At 43.3% G+C, this 26,221-nt stretch overlaps 1 protein-coding gene across 6 annotated transcripts in view; it reads right to left on the reverse strand.

The window, feature by feature from the left end:
- CTNNA2 (catenin alpha 2) overlaps positions 1-26,221 on the reverse strand; it is a 2,102,590-nt gene that overhangs the window by 160,361 nt on the left and 1,916,008 nt on the right. For 5 of the 6 annotated variants that reach the window (XM_040419295.1, XM_040419294.1, XM_040419291.1 and 2 more), the window contains one exon: positions 8,379-8,513. The exons of the other annotated variant lie outside the window; for it this stretch is intronic. In XM_040419295.1, coding sequence (XP_040275229.1) covers positions 8,379-8,513 — 135 coding nt within the window. The remainder of the gene's footprint in view (positions 1-8,378; positions 8,514-26,221) is intronic. 6 annotated transcript variants of the gene reach the window in all.

Consider the following 26,221-nt stretch of genomic DNA (forward strand, 5'->3'; position numbering starts at 1 on the left):
TTTGCCCAAAAATTTAAATTCTCAAATTTCATCTCCATTTGCCAATAACTCTTGTGTAACACCTAAAGGGTTAACAATGTTTGTAAAATCAGTTTTGAATACCTTGAGGGGTGTAGTTTCTTAGATGGGGTCACTTTTATGGAGTTTCTACTCTAGGGGTGCATCAGGGGGGCTTCAAATGGGACATGGTGTAAATAAACCAGTCCAGCAAAATCTGCCTTCCAAAAACCACACGGCGTTCCTTTCCCTCTACGCCCTACTGTGTGCCCGTACAGTAGTTTACGGCCACATATGGGGTGTTTCTGCAAACTACAAAATGAGGGCAATAAATATTGAAGGACAATATAATGAAGTACAATATGTGACGAAAAAACTATCTCAGAATGGCCTGGATAAGTAAAAGCGTTTTAAAGTTATTACCACATAAAGTGACACTGGTCAGATTTGCAAAAAATTGCCTGGTCCTTAAGGTGAAAATATGCCCGGTCCCTAAGAGGTTAAGTGTGAGTTACATCAATTAAATACAATAATGCCCCGCTGTGGTGGTCTTTGTTATTTTGTTGTGGAGGTCACTGTTAAAGGAGCGGATTGCTGTGAAGGTCAAAGTTAAGGGGGTGGGCTGCTGTGGAGGTCACATATTAAGGAGATGGGTGCTGTAGAGGTCACTGTTATGGGGGATACTGTTGATATCTTTTAACGACACACAAACATTAAATGAAATAGATTAAATATTCCCATGCGAAGCCGGGTCCTTCAGCTAGTATACTATATATTGCAATCAAGACAGTACAGATGTTTCTTCCCTTTTTTCTTGACGGGATGAGTGGCTCAAAATAGCATATTCTTCCATGCATACGGGTAGCTTTTATAGAAGCCATTAGTTGGCTGTCACCCAGAGGGTCCCATGTTAAGAAAACTTAACATATATTTTAATATATAAATATTTTTTTATTGGACAGCACAAAAATGAATCAACTTTGTATCCTGAAGGATGAGTCATTAACAAAATTCAAGTTAACGGATTCAATTCATCTGTATATGATTTGACCTCATAATCTGGATTTAAAGTGACCAGAAATAATCGATGCCCATGGTCATGGTAACTGATTGAATAGAGTCTAAGGGAGATTTACCAAGCCCTTTACACCTAATTTGCAGCACCAAAAGGCACAAATTTTTGTGCAAGCCCCATTTTGCAAAAAAATGTGTGACTGTTTACCACTCTCTGCCACACTTGCTACATTTGCTAATAGGGGCGGTGCATGGTTGACATAGGGCATGCCCTAACCAGTCCAACACATTTACCATTACTTGCACTAGTTTAGTTGTACAAGTGCTGCCTGTTAGGCTACTTTCACACTAGTGTTAATATTTTCCGGTATTGAAATCCGTCATAGGGTCTCAATACCTGAAAAAAACGCTTCTGTTTTGTCCCCAATCATTGTCAATGGGGACAAAACATAACTGAACAGAACGGAGTGCTCCTAAATGCATTCCATTCCATTTGGTTGAGTTCCCATACCGGAGAGCAAACCGCAGAAAGCTCTCGTCATGGGATGGGAAGCAAAATGGATCCGTCATGACCCAAAATCCAAGTCAATGGGGACAGATGCATTTTCTCTGACACAATCTGACATAATAGAAAACAGATCCGTCCACCATTGACTTTCAATGGAGTTCATGACAGATCCGTCTTGGCTGGTACAGATAATACAACCGGATCAATTCCTAACAGATGCAGATGGTTGTATTATCAGTAACGGAAGCGTTTTTGCTGAACTCTGCCGGATTCAGCAAAAACGCTATTTTGAAAGTAGCCTTATCTACATCAAGACTGGTATTATGAATGCCAGTCTTGATCCCTCTCCACCACTGTCTTATTTCAACCATTAGACACATGTAACAGCTAAATTTTTTGCCAAAAAATTTACTACTAAGACCCCACCAGAAAAAGAACTTAGTAATATTACTCCCATTAATTGTGTTTGTTTCTTTCTAGAAAATCTAATGTAATGATTTTATGGACACATAATACCGAAATGTGATTAAAAAGGTTTTAATATTAAAAGTAACATCAGACATAGAACAAAGATCCTGGATTTATTTTTGGAAAATGGAACCCCTTTGAAGATAGATGAGAGCATTACAATGAACATGATTTTGTGGATTCTCCTACTTCTCGAAGAATAGTGACTCACTGAATCTCGAGCGTAAGGACTGACCTGCTTAAATGGAAAAAAGCTTTGATCTATGATCATACCGTAGCTTATTTTCAAAAACGTATAATAATAAAGATGTTCTTAGCAGATTAAAGTCATTGCATATTTATAACTGTGATTATTTTATCTTGAAATGTGCACTTGTTCTTTTACTGAAAAATTGAAGATGACAAGAGATGAAACAGAACAGCAGGAGCATTTAGAGAATTGAAAAGAACTGATTAGTGTCAGCCTAAACAGGTAGAAAACAAGAATGCAAAAATTTCCAGACAACAAGAGAGAAAAAGTGTGTTGGGAAGAAATGTCTGAACATGGCATTGGCTTCTGAAATGTTGCTCTGCAAAATGAGATGGAATCGGTAAGAGTGGTGGAGACTGGAGAACCATTTCATGAATGGTTGAATGGTAACAATTAGGGTACCCATCGATGAAGCCTAGGGAATGGACATTGACAAAGCGGTGGAGAATTTTTGAAGAGAAGGGTGAGGAAGGCAAATAAATAAAAAAAGGAAAAACGCAGAATAGATTATGCAAGAAGAATATTCAGCCACAGGTTTTAGAGATGGAAGATATTAAGCTTGAATTCGGAGTAGACCACCCTGTAGCGTTAAACCAGCAGGGAAGACTGGCCGAAGACAAGGTGGTGGTAGAAAACATGGTCAAGATTTTGTGCTGTGAACATGACAATAATAAAAAAAAAAAAACTATGTATAAACAGAATAAACAGATACTTCAAAACTATTGTCAATGTATACTGTATTATACTAGAGGAAGTGATATGGTAGGACCACAAAAACTACAAAAAGTTACCCTCAGTGTGAGTGACATAAGGTCTATCAGCTCATTTGCTACCATAAGTGTCCAATATATATATTTTCTTTTTTTCTAGACAATTGTAAGCAAAGAAAAACAATAATATATATATATATATATATATATATATATTTTAGGGATGAGCAAATCGACTTCGGATGAAACATCCGAACTCGATTTGCAGGAGCTGCGTGCAGATTTAGAATGTATATTATATATATATTGCTTCGTGAAGTCTCACAAGACTTTGCTCAATAACTTCATAAATGAATTTGTACTGTAAAAAACCATTTCCCGAACTCGGGTTCGGTTCCAAGTGATACCTATATTATAATTTTTTTCTACTTATAAAATATTTTTTCAATGAAAAACACAGTAGAAGATACAAACAAGATAGAAGATAATGTTTTTATGTACTTGTATTGTTAACTAAAGGGCATCTGTCAGCAGATTTGTACCTATGACCTGACCTGTTACATGTGCACTTGGCAGCTGAAGACATCTGTGCTGGTTCCATGTTCATATGTGCCCGCATTGCTGAGAAATATGATGTTTAAATATTTGTAAATGAGCCTGTAGGAGCAACGGGGGCATTGCCGTTACTTCTTGAGGCTCTGCTCTCTCTGCAACTGCCGCGCCCTCTGCACTTTGATTGACAGGACCAGGCAGTGTAAACGTCATCACGCTTGTCCCTGACTTCTCCTAAAGCTCAGAGGACGCAGCAGTTGCAGAGAGAGCAGAGCCTCTAGAGTAATGGCAACGCCCCGTTTCTCCTAGAGACTAATTTGCATATATTAAAACATCATGTTTCTCAGCAATGCGGGCACATATGAACATGGGACCAACACAGATGCCTTCAGCTGCCAAGTGCAGATTCCCAACATTCCACTTACTCTGGGGACTCTGGCACCTCATTGTTATGATCAGTGAGGGTCATAGCAGAGAGACCCCCAGCAATCATATACCAAAACCCTAACCTGTGTATAGAGGAAAGTTTCCTTCAGTTCCTATTTACTGCCCGATCTGCCTGTAGAGACACGAGCACACCCTGGGCAATAGATCTGCCAAGGCTATGGTGCCCACAGTGTATCAAGCAGTTGTTGAGGCAAGCATATGATGCCTGGAGAGTTTTGTGCATTAGCTGCAATGGGACCTGTGCACAAAGCTTTCCAGATATCATCTGCTTGTCTCTGCAACTGTACAGGACAGCATGCAGTGATGCCTCTCCAAGCCATAGGTCAGATTAGGCACGGGATTGGAATTTTAGGGAAGTTACTTCATATTTAGCCTTACAGTTTTACAAAACAGCTTCTTATTTATGGCACCAGATCTGTTTGCTGTGCCCTGAAGTGAATGTCTACCCCTGAATACTAATTTCTATATATAATTTAGATTGATCGAATATTCTAATGAATTATCTGCATAGACATACAGGTGTGAACTTCTATATCTTGGCTCAACATAGCCTGTTATATATAACCTACTTTGAAAAGAAAGAAAAAAGAAAAACCGGAGATACTCTGTCAAAAGATGTCTGTGTTATATGTGTCACTATGTGGCCATCTAGTGGTTGTGTTCTGAATCACAACATGTCGCTGTATGGTATTGTATTCATTTAGTGAAAAATTGGGTTGTGCACCTTGGAGGGATGGGGGGGGGGCAAAACACCGATTTGAGTAGGATACTTACTGTACCTGCTTCCCTAGCTCCCCACTCCTCTCCCCAGCCTCGGCTGCTTTGTTGAGCCCCCAGGATGTCATTTTCACACTGCTGCCGCTAATCGTGGGCGCAGTGGTCCGTTTGAATCACTTGACCCATTTCATATGATACAAGCATACACCGGTCACTGATGCAGCCAGCGATTGGCTGCAGCAGTGTCAAAACAGAAGTTTACTTCATGGAAGAACAGAGGAACAGCTGAACCCAAGGAGAGAAGAAGCAGAAAGCCTGTGCCGGAATGTCGGCAAGTATGCTTCCCTTTACAGGTCTGCCCAAGAAGGAGGAAGAAGAAGAGTTTGCCAAACCCCTCCAAAGGTGCACAACCCCTTTAAACAAATTCAAAAGAAGGTAAGAGTTGTTTTCCCGGACTTCCTGAGGATAGGTCATCAATATCAGATTGATTTGGGGCCAACACTCGTCACCTCCACTGGTCATCTGTTTTGGGCAGCAGCCGACAACTACACAGTGGACAGAAGGTTCCATCTACTGTGTCGGGTTTTTTTTTTTTGTGCCGGCATACAGCTGCTCTACTCCTGTTTACTTGAATGGGAGCGGAGCTGCAGTTCCACAAAATGGCCACTGTGCAGTGAATTGAGCCTTCTGTCATCCACAGTATAGGTTCTGGCACTGGAGGCTTCCCAAAATAGCTGATTGGTGGGGGTGCTAGATGAGATCAGACCTCACTATCTGAAATTAAAGACCTACCCCTGATGAAAACACCTTTTATTTGCCGTTTTAATGCATTTCTGCTGCAGTTGTGCCACAAATTGTGTCACAACAATTTTTATATAACGGAGACTAGTATGGAATACTAGTCTCCGTTATATACTGTTCTGACTAAAAGAACTCACCACCAGCAAATACTATTGATGCTTCCATCTGCAAACGTTATTGACATTTTAGTAACAACTTGTCATCTACATTTCTAACAATTGGTTATTTATTTACTTACAACCTCTCTGTTTTCAAGAGAAATAACCTTTTTTAGAGGGATCAGCGCTATTATAAAGTAAAGAGCTGACTTTATGTAATAGCTGTGTGATAAAATATTGAGGCACTCAGTCTGAAAGTTTTGCAATTCAAATGTATTTTTTTATTTTTTCATTTTTCTGCATCATCCATTTGCCCGTGGTATATTAAGGAATGACAGACTATTTCTGACCAGACGTTTCGGTCACGGTGGACCTTCATCAGTGGTCATGTTATCTGTGCACTGGATAGAGGTTTGCCTGGGCGCTGGATGAAAAAATAAAAAAATACATTTGAATTGCAAAACTTTCAGACTGAGTGCCTCAATATTTTATCACTTGGATACGGCCTAATAAGCCCTTGATCGGCACCGGTGATACTACTTGAACAGAGTGCGGTTCCTCACTTCTCTACAGTTTATGTAATAGCTATCACCAATAGCTATTTTGTCATCAAAAACATCTCGAATACTGTGTGGACACATATACAAGCACTACCAGGCATTATCTGGGACTAATATTATCTACTAATATATGTTTGATCTGTAGGGTGTTTTTAACTTTTGAATTTTTTTACTCTACTTATTTTATCCAATTTTAGTTTAAAAGCAATTTTTTCAAGTATATTGTGAATAAACCTATCCTAGTTAATGTATATATATATATATATATATATATATATATATATATATATAGTAAAAGTACCCTAAATTGGGCTTTCATTGTATAGAGAACCTGTTGCAATGCTCATTACAAGTAGCTGGCCCTGCATTCATGCTGCTGCCTGAGCTGTGCTCAGGTAAAACACCATTGTGCTTTTCCTCCTGCCAGAGCATAGCTTGAAGATTACTAAAGACTTTTAAGTTCGGTGGGCGAAGCCAGAATTTTATAATTTAACCCTTTGTCTATGCAGAGAATTTGAAAATCTGTATCAGAAATATTGACCACTCGTATGGACATAAGAAGAATCTGCACAGAATGCTCGACCTAAGAATAACAAGCTAATAGGTAGACATTCACTTTAAAGGATTGGTCCATCTAAGTCATTGATGGCACATCGCTAAGACATGCCATGAACGTCAGATAGGTGTGAGTCTCTATCTAGATAATGGGGCCCCTGAAGTGAAGGAGAGCATGCCACACATGTGCATCATGTTTTCCATTTATCGATATGGGTGTTCCGAAAATAGTTAAGCGAGCCCAGCTTATTTTCGGAAGTTGCATAGTGGTGAATGGAAATGCACACCTTTCCATTCAACACTATAGAATTCCTATAGCGGTGAACGGAGGGTGGATGCAGAGGCATGTCTGCTCTCTGAACCCTTTTGAGGTCTCTTTCTGGAGATAGGAGTGGACCCCAGATGGGTGTCCTGTACCTATCTGACATTTACGGCATATTCTAGTGATATGTTCTCAATGTCCCAGATGGTAATGTCCCTTTAAGTCTCATGTGCTCTTTTATAGCATTTCCTTCGAAAGGCTGGTCAATTCTACACATTAGAAAATAGCCTGGAAAATAAAAATATATGCCCAATGGCATGGCAAGTAGCTGCCATAATCTAAATACAGCTATGATATGTACTGTCTGGCCTGAGCTATTTTATTCAAAAAGTTCTCTCCCCCTATGGCATGAATTTAATGTCCCATTTGCATTAAGGGCTCTTTCACACTTGTGTTGTCCGGATCCGGCGTGTACTCCACTTGCCGGAATTACACTCCGGATCCGGAAAAACGCAAGTGTACTGAAAGCATTTGAAGACGGAACCGTCTTCCAAATGCTTTCAGTGTTACTATGGCAGCCAGGACGCTATGAAAGTCCTGGTTGCCATAGTAGGAGCGGGGAGCGGGGCAGCGGTATACTTACAGTCCGTGCGGCTCCCGGGGCGCTCCAGAATGACGTCAGAGCGCCCCATGCGCATGGATGACGTGTCCAATGCGATCACGTGATCCATGCGCTTGGGGCGCCCTGACGTCACTCTGGAGCGCCCCGGGAGCCGCACGGACGGTAAGTATACTGCTCCCCCGCTCCCCGCTACACTTTACCATGGCTGCCAGGACTTTAGCGTCCCGGCAGCCATGCTAACCATTCAGAAAAAGCTAAATGTCGGCTCCGGCAATGCGCCGAAACGACGTTTAGCTTAAGGCCGGATCCGGATCAATGCCTTTCAATGGTCATTAATTCCGGATCCGGCCTTGCGGCAAGTCTTCAGGATTTTTGGCCGGAGCAAAAAGCGCAGCATGCTGCGGTATTTTCTCCGGCCAAAAAACGTTCCGTACCGGAACTGAAGACATCCTGATGCATCCTGAACGGATTTCTCTCCATTCAGAATGCATTAGGATAATCCTGATCAGGATTCTTCCGGCATAGAGCCCCGACGACTAAACTATTAAAACTTTTTCCCTTGTGATACCACGATTGACCACATGGAGTGCTGTTATGAGAAAACATGATCCTTTAGCAATGTGGTGCAGAAAGTTGTGTCATTTAGACATACTGCTGTGATATTCTAAAGCTCCACCTAGTGGCAGTAGGGTGTAATGCAGCAGTTAATATTTTGTGCCATATTAGATGATTATTTGATGCCTGCTACCTCTGCACAACAATATAGACTGCCAATGATTCCTAGACTATTAAAAAGAGAAAATAGTCAGTAACTCACCCCTGAAACAATGAGTTCGCCTCCCAGGTTTTGCACTTCAGCTTTCACCTTGCTGCAGATATTGAGCTGGTGGCAGTAGAGTGCGATCCGTTGAAGGTAGGCGAGCAGATCTTGTTTGCATGCAGAATCAGGACACTGCAGGGAAATAAAACAGGAACATCAGTAGACTTGATTAAATGTAACTCAGCTTCTAGTGTTAACGGCATATCATTATAACAAGGCAATCAGATAAAATAATATGCAAACAGCATATTAAACATATACTGCTCCGGCTACGGCACAGCCATTCTAGGATAACAGATCCGAGCACTACGTTTTCTGTGGTATCACAAACAGCTTGGTTCATTTTTCAAGGACTTATATTCTGGAGTAGGAGCCATCTGGTAAACACGAGTCTTTTAGGAAATTGCTCATATAGCAATTTCCTAATACACTGCTATAAGCAGCATAGCTTCCATCATGGGTGATCACCCCAATGCTTATTTACTCTATCGTTCCTGCTCATATTATGCAAAATGTTCTGATGGGATTGATGTGGACAGAATTCCCTAATGGTCTCTTTCACATGTCATGTGGTCTCCACGGACAGCACAACCACCCATGTTTGCATCAGTGTTTTTCCGCGGTATACAGTGATCCCATGGAAGAGCTCTATATTTTGTCCTTGATTACGGATCCTTCATATACATTAGGGTATGGCCACATGGTCAGGTTTCCTGGTCTGAATTTGGAAGCCAAAACCAGGAGTGAATTGGAAAAAGAGGAGAAGTCTTACCTGCCCTTTATACTTTCTCTACTTTTATGATCATTCTTGATTTTGGCTCCAAAACCTGATCATGTGGCCACAACCCCTTATAGTCTACAGGTCCTTGAAAACCAGACACAACACGCATATTTGGTCTGTGCTTTTCACGGATCGTTGCTAGGAGATGCTCTGGAAATTTATTTTCATCCTAGCAGGGTCTGTGGAATACCGAAAAGGGCAAAAAATAGAGACAGGGACCAAACACGGGTTTTTAATGGACATCTTCACAGATGAACCACTGTCCATCTTGTCACTGATGTCAACACAGACACAGACATGTGAAAGAGGCCCCATGGCTGTGATGGCTAACCTCCGGCCTCCAGCTGTGGTAAAACTATGACTCCCTAGATGTACACTTGCTTGGCTGTTCCCAGTACTCTATAGAAATGAATTGAGCATGCTGGGAGTCATAGTTTCACCACAGCTGGAATGTCGGGGGTTAGCCATCACTACCCTAGGGTATGTCCAGTTGCACAAAAAATGAATATATGCATTTATTAATTAAAAAACATTTGTAAACAATTTCTGATGAAATATCTTCCGTTTTGTGTCTACAGCTCCTATGCAGGCCTATACATCTCCGTGATTACAATAAACAAAAAAAATGAACCATTTGCAATTTAAAGTGGTTTTCTTATGGTTGGCCATCAATATCAAATTAGTCATCGTTTGACTCCTGGAGACCCCGCTATTCAGCTCTTTGAATGGGCTGCTGCTCTTGGGAACAGGCAGTAGAACAGCACAGCGCAATACACTGAGCAGTGGGCATAATTGGTACTGCAATATTGTGATTGGAAGCAGCATTGCAGTACCATTCATGGCTAGTACTTACAGCTGATTGGTGGGGAACCATAACCAAACAGTGCCGTAAACCACCGCTTCAATCCTGCAGTCATACTCCTATCCATATGTAACCTACTTCTTGGTACACTACTGAATGTATGTTAGCAATAGACAGGGACAGACCCAAGGGAGTATGACTGCAGGATCATTGTGGCAGGGGGCGTATCTGGGCTCCTTCCTGCAAGACTGACGCCCCTCTGGGCACCTTACTGGCTCATTTGCATACCAAATTAACTGGATTTTTAGAGGATAAATACATCTATTGCTGGAACAAAGGCACATGTGGAAATAAGGCACTAAGTGCTATTAGGCCATGGCTTTACTTCAATAGCAATTATCCTTGTGACAGATTTCCTTTGAAGCTCTCCTACAGCAGTGAAAATAAATGGCTGGGTTGTTATGGAACCCTGGAGTAAAACTGTGTATGTGGAGACTGGAGGACCTGTGAGCTTCTATTGACTGATAATGGTCATGTGACCAGGCTTCTATTGTCTAATGCATGTTTTGGGATTATCTCAGGAGCAGTACATCCTAGAGAGCTGAGACCTGGTCTAAAACCTTCCCGGACACCTGATGTACATGTGTGCCAAATTTTGTGATTGTAAATGTGACGGTGCAGATTCCTTTAGCAGACATACATACATACACATACACTCAGCTTTATATGTATGTATATATATGTATACATTTTCTAAACATGTGCCTTTAAATTAAACAGGTTTTCCAGTTGTTGTTTTTTTTTTTATATATATATATTGATGACCTATCTTCAGGATAGGTCATTAATATCAGATCGTTTGGGTCCGACTCCCACCACTGCCGACCAGCTGTTTAAGGAGGCTATGGCTCTACCATGAGTGTCACGACCTCCTCACAGCTTACCAAGCACAACACCATCCATTTGATAGTAGCACTGAGCTGTGTCTAGTCCATTGGACCGATGAACATGACATCCCTGGACTAGGAGGAAGCCACAGCTCTCACAAGAGTGCAGCAGTCTCTTCAAACAGTTGATCGGTGGGGGTGCTGGTAGTCAAACCCCTACTTATTGTGTATTGATGACCTATACTGAGGAAAGGCCATCAATATGAAAATCCTTGAAAACTCCTTTAAAGGGGTTGTCTGGGAATAATTAATTTTTATTAAATGTCCACAGTCTGCTTTCTGAAACAGAAGATTCATACCTTCTCCCCACTGCTCCTGACCTCCATGTTGCCTCAAAGGTGTCCATGTTCTGGTCTAGTGTTTACTTCCAGCCAGTGGAGTAACTAGAGTTCTATGGGCCCCAGTACAAACTTTGAATTGCACCGAACCCCCGCCCACTATAGGTTTGAATGTGTTGCAGTAGAATATTAAATAGAAGAGTTAGGTGTTTAATTTTTGTTATTAATTTTATTTTTATTATTTTGCCCCCTCTGTATATTGTGGGGATTCGCTCTGATAGACAGGATAAACAGACACAGTATAGAGGCACCAACCAGTTCTTAAATCAAAAGTTCAGTGTTTATTCACACATTAGCAAGTTCACAAAACAAAAAGTCACTTTCAAGCAAAAAGTCACCTTGCAGTATTGGTGTTAGTTCACACCAGGCGGGCTGTTCTTCCACAAAAAGTCCATCAGCAGGCTTTAGTCACCCTGTTTCCCCTCACACGGGTCTCAGCCCTCCACCCCGGAATAAGCACAAGCCTCAGATCCCAACACAGAGATTTCCTCTGCTGAACCCAGCTGTCTTTTAAAGGCAGCTAGGTGTTGTCAAAAACCCAGACCGGCACCTGCAATCCAGTCCGGTGTTTGACCCCACCTGGCCGCCAATCAGTCCAGCAGCACACACTAGGAGGAAAATACCTGCCTCCCCATACAACTCCCTTTACTGTGTCACATACCCCCCTTTGTTCAACCTTGAGGGAATGAACACATGCCAAACAGTGCACCTGGGACAGGGCATCCGCGTTTCCCTGCAACCGGGCTGCTGTCTACTCCACCGTAAACTTAAAGATCTGCAGTGACCAGAGCCATCTGGTGACCTGGAACTTCTCCTCTTTGTCCAGGTGGTGACAGGCTGCGGCCAACCCTGTATCGCTCCTTCTGAGATGGCTTGTCTCTGAGCCACGGGCACGCAGTACGGCTTTAACAAGACTTTTGGCAGGGGCTCAGTGACAATATCATGGTGGGTTACGGAAGGGCGTTCAGGGAGGTCAGAGAACACATCCATGTTCCGACTAAGGAACTCCCTGACTTCTTGAATATGTTTAGCGGAAAGGCTGTCAGCAATTTTTTCTGTGGCAGCCACTTCCCCTAGATAAACCGGCCATGTGCTGTTCTCAGTACAGGTCTCCCTAACCTTCCAACGTTTTAGTAAATTGACATGGTAGACCTGCTCCGGCTTTTGCCGACCTGGCTGGCGTACCTTGTCATTTACGTCTCCAACTTCCTGTAGTATCTTTTAGGGCCCCTTCTACCTAGCGTGGAACTTATGGTCCACAGGCGGCCCACAAGCCAAAACCGGATCTCACCGGCTAAAGTTACGGACCCCAGATGCTCGATTATAGATCTGACTCTGGGCTTGCTGAGCTATCTTTCTATGCTCCCTACCTATCCTATTCCGTGGGGTTGTCTCCCCCTCATCCACCGGACATTCCTTAGGGCCCCTCCGCCTTTGGTTTCCTGTGTTCTAACACCTCAACTGGGCCAGGCCTTGCTACTCGGGCTTTCCTTATCTCTCGGGGATCAGTATGTACAATGGCCGGCCACAGGGCTGGGAACAATGGAAAGTCTCTTCCTAATATCAATTCATAGCGCATGCTTATGGTTAAGGCCACATCATGGATCCGCCTGCCGGCACACGTGCTTAGGGACGCTAGAGCAGTGGGGTACTCTTTTAAATCTCCATGTATGCTGAACACCCTGACTTTCCAGCAAGTAAACTCAGTGGGTCGCACCAGGGAAGCCCTCACAAGGGTCACCAGACTCCCTGAATCCAGCAGAGCCACCATGGGAGTGACTCCCACCTCCACTTGACACAAATGTTCGTTATTAAGAGTCTCTGGAGTGTCTGACGCACCGACCCTTCTGGCATACAATGACTGTCGGTACCCAAAGTTTGTGTCAATGGGCTCAATCAGTTGGGGACAGTCGGCCCGTACATAGCCGGGCTCATGACACTGCCAGCAGATTATCGGGTCCCAATCCCCAAAGGGCACATCCCGTGTGGTCTTTCTAAGCTCAGGCCGCTGGGTCTGGGGCTGGGATTTTCTGGGTTTTATTATGCCTTAGAGCTCCTCAGTAGCCCCATACCGTTTGACCAGGTTCACCATCTTTAGGGCACTAGCAGGAGATGTCTGGCCAACCCAGCGCTGGAGGGGTGGTGGCAATGCCCTACAGAATTTGTCAGCTACAATACGGTCCAGTATGGCAGTGAGACTCAGTATGTCAAGCGGTAGCCATTTTTGCAAGAGATGCAGCAAATTATAATACTGGGGTCTCGCTGGCTCAGCCGGGTTAAACTCCCACTGATACACCCACTGGGCCCGAAACAACATATTCATCCCCAGTCTCGCCAGGAATGGATCTCACCAATAGTAGTCTGCCGCTTGCTTGTCCGGTAAATCGAAGTAAACCTGTTGGGGTCCGGATGCCAGATGACCTCAGCCCACTGGTCTCGGGGTAGACTCTTCCTCACGGCCACCTTCTCGAACACCGCCAGATAAGTTTCGAAGTCATCCATTTGTGCCATCTTGGAAATTGCCGTGCGGACTTCTTTCCGGGCATCGTGGACTCCCTGAGAAATCCATGACTTCTCTAAAGCCATCACGTGTTGCAGCCGCAGCAGCTGGTTCATTTCTTGTTGGACATGTAAGGCTTCTTCATGTCTCTTTTTGTCCTCTGCATACAACTTTTGCTGTTCCTCTATGGTCTGTTTTTGCCTTAGGTTGGCCTGCAACAGCTGCTTCATCATCTCCTCCATTTTTTCCCATGATGCTGGTTTCAACTTAGCAGGCTTTATCCAGGACATACAACAGGGCCCGAAAAAATGCAACAAAAATATTTTGGCTTTTATGCCAACCTCACTGTGATTGCCCGCATCCTCCACCAATTGTGGGGATTCGCTCTGATAGACAGGATAAGAAGACGCAGTATAGAGGCACAAACCAGTTCCTAAATCAAAAGTTCAGTGTTTATTCACACATTAGCAAGTTCACAAGACACTTTCGAGCAAAAAGTCACCTTGCAGTATTGGTGTTAGTTCACAGCAGGCGGGCTGTTCTGCCACAAAAAGTCCATCAGCAGGCCCTCCACCCCGACACAAGCCTCATATCCCAACACAGATTTCCTCTGCTGATCCCTGCTGTCTTTTAAAGGCAACTAGGTGTTGCCAAAAACCCGGACCGGCACCTGAGATCCAGTCCGGTGTTTGACCCCACCTGGCAGCGAATAAATCCAGCAGCACACACTGGGAAGAAAATACCTGCCTCCCCCTACAACTCCCTTTACTGTGTCACAATATATATATATATAGAGAACAAAGAACACTTTCACTGTTACCATGCTTGAGGAAGGCTCTTGTGAGCCGAAACGTCGCAAGACTTGCCATATTATGGGTGAATAAACCACTTGCTGATTTCATCACTATTTTGGAGTGCAGTCCTACTTCTTTGTTCTCTATACCATTGGGGATTGCCGTTACCCTATGTTGGACCTTGCACCCACATGCTGGCTGGTGCTCCCACTGGACTTTTTCTTCTATATATATATATATATATATATATATATATATATATATATTTGTCCCCTCTGTATATATATCCATTTTGCCTCCTCTGTATATATATATATATATATATATATATATATCCATTTTGACCCCTCTTTATATATATATACATTTTGCCCGCTCTATATATATATACATTTTGCCCCCTCTGTATATATATATATATATATATATATATATATATACATTTTGCCCCCTGTATATACACTGCTCAAAAAAATAAAGGGAACACAAAAATAACACATCCTAGATCTGAATTAATCAAATATTCTTCTGAAATACTTTGTTTTTTACATAGTCGAATGTGCTGACAACAAAATCACACAAAAAAAAAAAATGGAAATCAAATTTTTTAACCCGTGGAGGTCTGGATTTGGAGTCACACTCAAAATTAAAGTGGAAAAACACACTACAGGCTGATCCAACTTTGATGTAATGTCCTTAAAACAAGTCAAAATGAGGCTCAGTAGTGTGTGTTGCCTCCACGTGCCTGTATGACCTCCCTACAACGCCTGTGCATGCTCCTGATGAGGAGGTGGACGGTCTCCTGATGGATCTCCTCCCAGACCTGGACTAAAGCATCTGCCAACTCCTGGACAGTCTGTGGTGCAACGTGACGTTGGTGGATAGAGCGAGACATGATGTCCCAGATGTGCTCAATTGGATTCAGGTCTGGGGAAGGGGTGGGCCAGTCCATAGCATCAATGCCTTCGTCTTGCAGGAACTGCTGACACACTCCAGCCACATGAGGTCTAGCATTGTCTTGCATTAGGAGGAACCCAGGGCCAACCGCACCAGCATATGGTCTCACAAGGGGTCTGAGGATCTCATCTCAGTACCTAATGGCAGTCAGGCTACCTCTGGCGAGCACATGGAGGGCTGTACGGCCCTCCAAAGAAATGCCACCCCACACCATTACTGACCCAATGCCAAACCGGTCATGCTGGAGGATGTTGCAGGCAGCAGAACGTTCTCCACGGCGTCTCCAGACTCTGTCACATCTGTCATGTGCTCAGTGTGAACCTGCTTTCATCTGTGAAGAGCACAGGGCGCCAGTGGAGAATTTGCCAATCTTGGTGTTCTCTGGCAAATGCCAAACGTCCTGCACGGTGTTGGGCTGTAAGCACAACCCCCACCTGTGGATGTCGGGCCTTCATATCACCCTCATTGAGTGTGTTTCTGACCGTTTGAGCAGACACATGCACATTTGTGGCCTGCTGGAGGTCATTTTGCAGGGCTCTGGCAGTGCTCCTCCTGTTCCTCCTTGCACAAAGGTGGAGGTAGCGGTCCTGCTGCTGGGTTGTTGCCCTCCTACGGCCTCCTCCACATCTCCTGATGTACTGGCCTGTCTCCTGGTAGCGCCTCCATGCTCTGGACACTACGCTGACAGACACAGCAAACCTTCTTGCCACAGCTCGCATTGATGTGCCATCCTGGATAAGCTGCACTACCTGAGCCACTTGTGTGGGTTGTAGACTCCGTCTCATGCTACCACTAGAGTGAAAGCACCGCCAGCATTCAAAAGTGACCAAAACATCAGCCAGGAAGCATAGGAACTGAGAAGTGGTCTGTGATTACCACCTGCAGAACCACTTCTTTATTGGGGGTGTCTTGCTAATTGCCTATAATTTCCACCTGTTGTCTATTCCATTTGCACAACAGCATGTGAAATTGATTGTCACTCAGTGTTGTTTCCTAAGTGGACAGTTTGATTTCACAGAAGTGTGATTGACTTGGAGTTACATTGTGTTGTTTAAGTGTTCCCTTTATTTTTTTGAGCAGTGTATATTCAATTTTCCCCCCTCTTTATATATATATTCCATTTTGCCCCCTCTTTATATATATTCCATTTTGCTCCCTCTGTATATATTCCATTTTGAGCCCTTAGTATATATATATATAAATCCCCCCCTCTGTATATATATATATATATATATATATACAGTACAGACCAAAAGTTTGGACACACCTTCTCATTCAAAGAGTTTTCTTTATTTTCATGACTAAAAATTGTAGATTCACACTGAAGGCATCAAAACTATGAATTAACACATATGGAATTATATACATAACAAACAAGTGTGAAACAACTGAAAATATGTCATATTCTAGGTTCTTCAAAGTAGCCACCTTTTGCTTTGATTACTGCTTTGCACACTCTTAGCATTCTCTTGATGAGCTTCAAGAGGTAGTCCCCTGAAATGGTTTTCACTTCACAGGTGTGCCCTGTCAGGTTTAATAAGTGGGATTTCTTGCCTTATAAATGGGGTTGGGACCATCAGTTGCGTTGAGGAGAAGTCAGGTGGATACACAGCTGATAAACCTACTGAATAGACTGTTAGAATTTGTATTATGGCAAGAAAAAAGCAGCTAAGTATAGAAAAACGAGTGGCCATTATTACTTTAAGAAATGAAGGTCAGTCAGTCAGCCGAATAATTGGGAAAACTTTGAAAGTAAGGGCTATTTGACCATTAAGGAGAGTGATGGGGTGCTGCGCCAGATGCCCTGGCGTCCATAGTCACCGGACCTGAAGCCAATCGAGATGGTTTGGGGTGAGCTGGACCGCAGAGTGAAGGCAAAAGGGCCAACAAGTGCTAAGCATCTCTGGGAACTCATTCAAGACTGTTGGAAGACCATTTCAGGGGACTACCTCTTGAAGCTCATCAAGAGAATGCCAAGAGTGTGCAAAGCAGTAATCCAAGCAAAAGGTGGCTACTTTGAAGAACCTAGAATATGACATATTTTCAGTTGTTTCACACTTGTTTGTTATGTATATAATTCCACATGTGTTAATTCATAGTTTTGATGCCTTCATAGTCATGAAAATAAAGAAAACTCTTTGAATGAGAAGGTGTGTCCAAACTTTTGGTCTGTATTGTATATATATATATATATATATATATGCATTTTCCCCCATCTGTATATACACTCACCTAAAGAATTATTAGGAACACCATACTAATACGGTGTTGGACCCCCTTTTGCCTTCAGAACTGCCTTAATTCTATGTGGCATTGATTCCACAAGGTACTGATAGCATTCTTTAGAAATGTTGGCCCATATTGATAGGATAGCATCTTACAGTTGATGGAGATTTGAGGGATGCACATCCAGGGCCGAAGCTCCCGTTCCACCACATCCCAAAGATGCTCTATTGGGTTGAGATCTGGTGACTGTGGGGACCATTTTAGTACAGTGACCTCATTGTCATGTTCAAGAAACCAATTTGAAATGATTCGAGCTTTGTGACATGGTGCATTATCCTGCTGGAAGTAGCCATCAGAGGATCGGTACATGGTGGTCATGAAGGGATGGACATGGTCAGAAACAATGCTCAGGTAGCCCGTGGCATTTAAACGATGCCCAATTGGCACTAAGGGGCCTAAAGTGTGCCCAGAAAACATCCCCCACACCATTACACCACCACCACCAGCCTGCATAGGGGTAACAAGGCATGATGGATATATGTTCTCATTCTGTTTACGCCAAATTCGGACTCTACCATTTGAATGTCTCAACAGAAATCAAGACTCATCAGACCAGGCAACATTTTTCCAGTCTTCAACAGTCCAATTTTGGTGAGCTTGTGCAAATTGTAGCCTCTTTTTCCTATTTGTAGTGGAGATGAGTGGTACCCGGTGGGGTCTTCTGCTGTTGTAGCCCATCCGCCTCAAGGTTGTGCGTGTTGTGGCTTCACAAATGCTTTGCTGCATACCTCGGTTGTAACGAGTGGTTATTTCAGTCAACGTTGCTCTTCTATCAGCTTGAATCAGTCGGCCCATTCTCCTCTGACCTCTAGCATCCACAAGGCATTTTTGCCCACAGGACTGCCGCATACTGGATGTTTTTCCCTTTTCACACCATTCTTTGTAAACCCTAGAAATGGTTGTGCGTGAAAATCCCAGTAACTGAGCAGATTGTGAAATACTCAGACCGGCCTGTCTGGCACCAACAACCATGCCACGCTCAAAATTGCTTAAATCACCTTTCTTTCCCATTCTGACATTCAGTTTGGAGTTCAGGAGATTGTCTTGACCAGGACCACACCCCTAAATGCATTGAAGCAACTGTCATGTGATTGGTTGACTAGATAATTGCATTAATGAGAAATAGAACAGGTGTTCCTAATAATTCTTTAGGTGAGTGTATATCCATTTTGCTCCCTCTTTATATATATCCATTTTGCCCCCTCTGTATATATATTCCATTTTTACCCCTGTATATATATCCATTTTGCCCCCTCTTTATATATATTCCATTTTTACCCCTGTATATATATCCATTTTGCCCCCTCTTTATATATATTCCATTTTTACCCCTGTATATATATCCATTTTGCCCCCTCTGTATATATTTCATTTTTCCCCCAACTATATTTAATGATTTTGACCCCGGGGCCGGGCCCCCCAGTATGAAGGATTTGCTGACAGCCTGTGCCAGTGTCCCGCCCTCATATGGCCAGTGGCCACAATGTCGTGACTTTTGTTGACCATCAAGTGCGGCGTGCCACTGTGCCTCACTGTCGCCACTGCCAGGTGCCCACCGTGAGTATGAAGCCGGCGGATCGTGTGACATTACACATACAAGAAAAATACTTACCTACTCTGCTCCGCTCCGGGCTTCAGTTGACGCCGCCTTCTCTTGTACTTCTTTCAGGCAATCCCGTCATCCGGAGCTGAGCTCATGGGTCTCTCAAGATCATCTCACCAAGAGGTGCAGCGCCGGAGAGGGTATGGGTGGGTGTGGGGTACAGGGGCATGGACTGGCCATTAAAGGGCTGAGGACATGGGTTGCTAGATGGCCACTAGCACATCCGCAATATCCAGTCCCCATAGCTCTGTGTGCTTTTATTGTGTAAAGAAAACGATTTGATACATATGCAAATTAACCTGAGATAAGTCAGAGCTTGAAAATATGACTCTTCTCTGGTCACGCAAGTAAGATAGGACTCTTTTATGTTAAATTTGCATATGTATCAAATCGTTTTTTTTACACAATAAAAGCACACAGAGCTATGGGGACTGGGTATTGCGGATGTGCTAGCGGCCATCTAGCAACCCATGTCCTCAGCTCTATACACAAAATCCCGGTGACAGGTTCCCTTTAAAATCACTTGTGGCAAGTTGCGGGGCTGCGGGCCCCCCACCTGCGGTGCCCGGTCGCGGTCGCACCCTCTGCGACCGCGATTGTTACACCCCTGCTTCCAGCTGTGCTTGGACATTAGAGATGAGCGAATTTCAGATTTTGAAATTCGCTCACACTTCGTTTGGTGGCAAAATATGAATTGCGTTATGAATTCCGTTACCACGGACCATAACGCAATTCTATGATGGAATGCATAACGGAATGCCTTTAGAGGCATTCCGTTATTCATTCAGTCATAATAAAAGTCTATGGGCTTCAAAATGAATCCGTCCCGCTTCCGTTTTACAGGGGAGTCCTCTCCTGCATATCGGAAATGGGACGGATCCGTAAAGCCGGCCGTAGACTTCTATCATGACAGAATGAATAACGGAATGCCTCTAAAGGCATTCCGTTATGCATTCAATCATAGAATTGCGTTATGGTCCGTGGTAACAGAATCCATAACGCCTTAACCTTTTACCACCAAATGAATTTCACAAGCGGAAATTTGCTCATCTCTATTGAGCATGATCACATGCTCCTCTTCAGCCACTGACTGGCTTCATTGGCGACGTGCTGCTTGCGACCACATCACCACTGAGGTCAGTTATTGGCTGCAGCGGAGCATGTAACCATTCCCATGCACCGCTAGATCCAAACACTCAGGGGACTGGAACATAGGCACAGCAGAGGTAGCACGGAGGACCGAAGCAGCAGAGAGCAGGTATGAATCTTCTGTTTCAAAAAGAATGCTGTGGTCATTAGATAAAATATAATTATTACCAGAAAACCCCTTTAAGGTATTTCCAAGGAGTGTCAATGCACCAAAATGTAAGGTAAAGGTACTGTATAAATCATGTTTGTATGTCACGAATACAGGGGAGGAGAGGGACACAGAAGTAGGCCTCAAGGCTAGGGAGAGGGAAAAGGTCACCTTCTAGGAAACCCCTAAACCTGGCCCTGACTCCTGTCAGTATGTATAGACCCTGAAGGTGGGAAAATACATACGCCGTAACCTAGACCCTAAGAGCCCTGAAATGCCCTAGGTAGTGGCAGGGAATGAGACTACTGTCTCCTTCCTAGGTGAACGAACCAGCGTCTCCCCGATGCCTAGTAACAACAAGCACAGGGGAACAACCAAATACAAAGAGCAATACAGCTTATCTTATAGAAAATGGATGAGCAGGAACATAGGTAAGGTCCACACACCAACTCTTCCAAATCCAAGCAGAAAATATCAACCGCATGGTATGAAGTGTGAGATCAAACTAAGTAGGGAATGCAGTAATGACCACGGGCTGCACCTGACAAGAGGTGTGGTCATTACCAAACCACAACACTGAGAATCAAGAGACTGTCAGTTAACCTCATGTGCAGTCAGTCTCTGATCTTCTAACCTCTGTCACAGAAGGTACCTTGACATTGTACATACTGCCCCTCATTAATTCCACTTGGTCAGGCAGCAGGGGAGAGGGAATTTGTCTTCAAGGCAGGGGTGTAACTACCATAGCGGCAGACCAGGCGACTGCTATGGGGCCCAGGGCAAGAGGGGACCCAGCCGTTGTTGGGATTATCTCCTCTTCTACTGGAGGTGAACACTTGGTCTGGACTCTACCCTCTAAAGGAACATCTTGTAGCAACTGAGGCAGTGAAAAAATGGCCCAAGGGTCACTGAAAGGGGTTTAGGCGGAAACCCTTCTGTCCTTTGTGTGGGGGCCTGGTTTGATTCTTGCTATTTGGCCCTTACTTCTCTATGTATGCCACTGCTTCAAGGGATTATTTAGAAGAGAAGTACCATTGATATATAACATATTTAAACTTCTGCCTCTATTTCCCAGAATTCCCCAGTAGTTAAGCTTTAGCTGTCCATCGTTTAGTCATGTCTGGCGAATCGTGATACATTGTAATTTATGGCTATTTATTTTGTATCCTTCAAGGAATATCCAATATGAAAGTTTATGATTTAAGGTCCCGGAAAAGGCAGGATGTAGCTTAATGGAAGGTTTTTCTTCCGTTATTTACTACTATGGTACACATAAGTTATCATAGAACATCCTAGTAAACTGATCGTATTTCATCACACAAGAACATAATCTTTATTACCAAGTTCTAAGTTCTGGTTCAGGGGTTGGCTGTAAGTAATCTCATGGAAACCATTGGCTTTCACTTCATATGGAAATTATTTATAGAGTCAAATGGAAAAATGATGGATAAATCACTTAAGATGTCCGCGACCAACATGATTTATCGCTTGTTTTTAGAGGTTACTACCAAAAGCATTTAGTGGAAGTGCAAATGAGAGACTTAATATGTGAACGGAAACATGGAATTACTGCAAATACTGAACTTTAAGAGTCGATAGACATACATGAAGATGGAGACTCATGAAGACCAATGTTGTGTACAGCGTCTTAAAGCAGTTGTATGGGCTACAGCTATTGATGACCTATCCCCAGTATGGGCCTTCAATATCAGATTAGTAAGGGTCCGACACCAGCACCATCACCGATCAGCTGTTTAGTGCAGCCATGGAGCCAAACGTACATGGTGTAATGGGTGCGCAGGGGTATTGTAGCTTAGTTCTCGTTCAAGCAAATGAAGGAAAATCTAGCAATGATTATTCACAGGTTATTTAACCCTTTCATGACCAGGCCCAAAAAGGCCTGAATGTTCAGGCAACTTTTTGTGATTTTGTGCACCCGGTGGTTTAGTGACCATAGCTTTTTTATTTGTTTGACTACAAAAATAATTTTTGTGTTTTTGTTGTTTTACGTGACTTTTTATTAGAATGTTTTTTAGAGTTTTTTTTCTTTTTTTAAGTTTAATTTTGAGGAAAACCGCTCATTATTATTAAAAAGTATTTTCTTTTAATTAAAGCTTTTTATTTCTTAACTATTAAAACTGACACAAAAATTAATTATTGCAATGGGTTCCCTATTTCGTGACGATCGTTTTCATATATAACATGTATAGGTTTGAGAGAATTGGGCGACTATGGTGACAGTTTCTGTTGGTGACGACATTTTTTTTAGTTTTTTTACATTTTTTTATTTGTATTTTTTATTTATTTATTTGTTTTTACTTATATTTCACTTCTTTTTTTTTTTTTGGCACATAATCTGTTCCCCAGGAGGTCAATAAAAGACCTCTGGAGGACACTTTTTTTTTTGTGACTTTTTTTTTCACTGTTTCCACTGTAACTGGGGCATCCACAGGAGACCCAGTTATAGAGAAAAACAGCCCCCTGTGGGGGCATTACACAAGGCAGAGCTGATCGGGGTCTAAGGCCTTTTTGACCCTGCAGCTCTGCTCCTGCCCCTGCTCCAGACCCCCCCCGGCGGTCACGTGGCTAGCAGGACTAACAGAGGAAACGGCTCTACCACTTCCTGTTCGCTCCACTGTGCGTATATACGTGCTAGCTGCATGGGGCATGTGCAGATAGCACATATATAGCCGTATGGCAGTCGGGAAGGGGTTCAGAAGTAAATCTATGTAAAAATCTATGCAAAAAGCTAACATTACATATCACGTTCTGATCTTCAGTTAAACAGTATGCAGTTGAGCTCTAAGCTCCCTCTAGTGGTGGCAGTTAGAACTCTATTACTTAACGGAAACTGTCACCTGGATTGGGGGCCACTAAAGCACCAGCATGATATTATGCTGCTGCGGTTTTAGGCCCCTAACCCCTCCGTCCCCGCAAAAGAAAAGTAAAATTTAAACTTACTGGGAGAAGTGTACGGGACTCTTCTCCAGGATCATCAGTCGCATGTGCACTGTGCATAAAAAAACCAAGGACAGTACATGCTCGATGTTCAGTGCATGGGCAGTGAAGCAAGGTGTAACATCCTCTGCTTCATCAGTGTAAGGTGCATGTGCCCGATCTCAATGGAGAAGTGTCCTGGACCGCTACATTAGGCATGGTGGTGGTCTAGTGGTTCCAAACTACAAGACAAGTCCAATTTAAATTTGACTATAAATTGACAATGTTTGTTCAAAATACTTGGTGCCCTCCTCATAATCCATCTTACCTCATTTTGTAAGTTATGGTCCCCTGTTGCCTTAAAGTCACAAACGATGATATGCATTTAAGGGGCGAGTCAGACAAAGGCTATAGGGCGTGAGGTATATTTACTAGTACAGAGGAGCAAATCACTCAAAATTTGACTCAGAATTAATGTGGCCAAATTGGTTGACTGATTCAATTTGGGTCCTAATCGATACAACCTGAATTTAAAGTGCTCCAATTGACCTGAAAATTTTGGGTTGACATACTTTATGACATACTCTCTTTCTCTCTCTAAAATTAGGATTTGAATCTAACTCAAAGTTTTATAAAATTTGTGTTGAATCTGATTAATTTAGAATCAATTCTCTCATCTCTATTGACTAGACATTAGCAATATATAGCCAGTTTGGGCTACAGGGTCGCTTTAAAGGGAAATTGATATTGATGGCCTATTCTCAGCATAGGTCATCAATATCAGATGGGGAGGGACTGAGTCGTCAACCAGCTGTTTGAAGAGGCCACTGCACTCCTCAGAGTTCCTCGTAGCTTACCAAGCACAGCCACGTCCATTGTATAGCGGCTGTGCTTGGTCTTGTAGCTCAGCCCCATTCACTTGAAAGGGACTTAGCTGCTCCTAGGCCACGTGATAGGCCAAATCTCCAACAATGATGAAATGGCCTACAGGAAAGAGGTTGAGAACCTAGAGAGATTGAGTAAGAACAGCAACCTCATACTCAGTACCAAGAAAACAAAGGAGCTGATTCTGGATTTTAGGAAGAATAAATGAAAGGGACACCATTCCATTAGCATAAATGATGGAAATGTGGAGATAGTTCAAAGTTTCAGATTCTTGGAGTTCATATTAGTTAGGACCTGTCATGGATAAAAAACACAACAGAAATTACCCCAAAAAGTCCTTCAGAGGCTTCATTTTCTGAGGAGCCTGAAGAAAGCACAACTCCCAAAACAGCTGCTAGTCAATTTTTACAGGTGCATCATAGACTCTGTTATCACATACTGCATTACAGTGTGGTACTCTGGCTGCTCTTCTGAAGACAAGAAGAACCTCAAGCGCATCATCAGAATGACTGGAAGAATCACTGGTTCTCAGTTACCATCACTGGATGACATCTTAACTGCTCGTTCCAGCAACAGGGCAAAAATGATCTGCGGGGATCCAACTCACTTAGGTTTGATCCGAATTTATTTGCGGCAAATTATGTTAAAAAACAGTTATTTCCTGGCTGCAGAGAGCCTGTATAGTGGTGTAGAACACTGTGCATTGCCTAAACACGCATAGGGAGTCTGTTTTGGTAGTGAAACAATACTGTCAGTCAGTATGACATGCAGATGACAGGCGTCGCTCTTAGAATCACTGCCCACTGCACACTTCACTTCTTTGAACTCAGCCTTACAGGTCAATGTAAAGGTATGAAGAACCGTGCAGAGGCCCAAGATCCTACTATAGCGTGAAAGAGCGAACTCCTTTTACACCAATTCACTGATTCCACATAGATTTCTAGAGCACCTGTTCTATTAAATGCTTATACAAGTAGAGCCCCCCGACAGAGTGGAGAGGGTGTCAGTAGTAAGTTTGTGTTGACGTCACTGATTATTTTGCCCTTCCTCTGATCCGTCAGAACAATAACCCCCAAAAAATGGATCCTGTCTGTGGAGCATCTGCCTTCACTCGGTCAGCATTTGGTCAGTAATCCAACAGTATTGCTAAAGCCAAAAAAAACAGGAGTGGATCTAAAACAGAGATGACACATGAATGGAAAATTTGCATGTCTTCTGTGTTTTGTACCCACTCCTGCTTTTGGCCGCAAAATCATAAGCCAATTCTGATGCAAAATAGGGACCAGGTCATGCAGGCCTTACAGATGATACATAGACAGGATCCGTTGTGCATCTAATTTTTCCTTCCTTCTGACAGATCAGAAGAAGGGTCAAATAAATGATGATGTCAGCCAGGTCGAAAGGCAAAATAGTGGCCCAGTCATGAAGTAGGGAGGGTGGGAACAGCATGAAAAGTCCACAGAGTGGCCCTATGATATAGTGGTGAGGTGGAAACAGCATGAGGAGACCACAGAGTGGCACAATGACAGTGTGGAGGTGGCAGCAGCATCAGGAGGCCACAGAGTGGTACAATGACAGAGTGTGGTGGTGGTGGCGGCAGCAGCAGTATCAGGAGGAGGCCACAGGATGGCACAATTACAGTGTGGAGGTGGCAGCAGCATCAGGAGGCCACAGAATGGCACGATGACAGAGTTTGGAGGTGGAGGCAGCAGC

The sequence above is a fragment of the Bufo bufo genome, chromosome 2 (assembly GCF_905171765.1).
Source record: "Bufo bufo chromosome 2, aBufBuf1.1, whole genome shotgun sequence".
In the NCBI taxonomy this organism is placed as follows: Eukaryota; Metazoa; Chordata; class Amphibia; order Anura; family Bufonidae; genus Bufo; species Bufo bufo.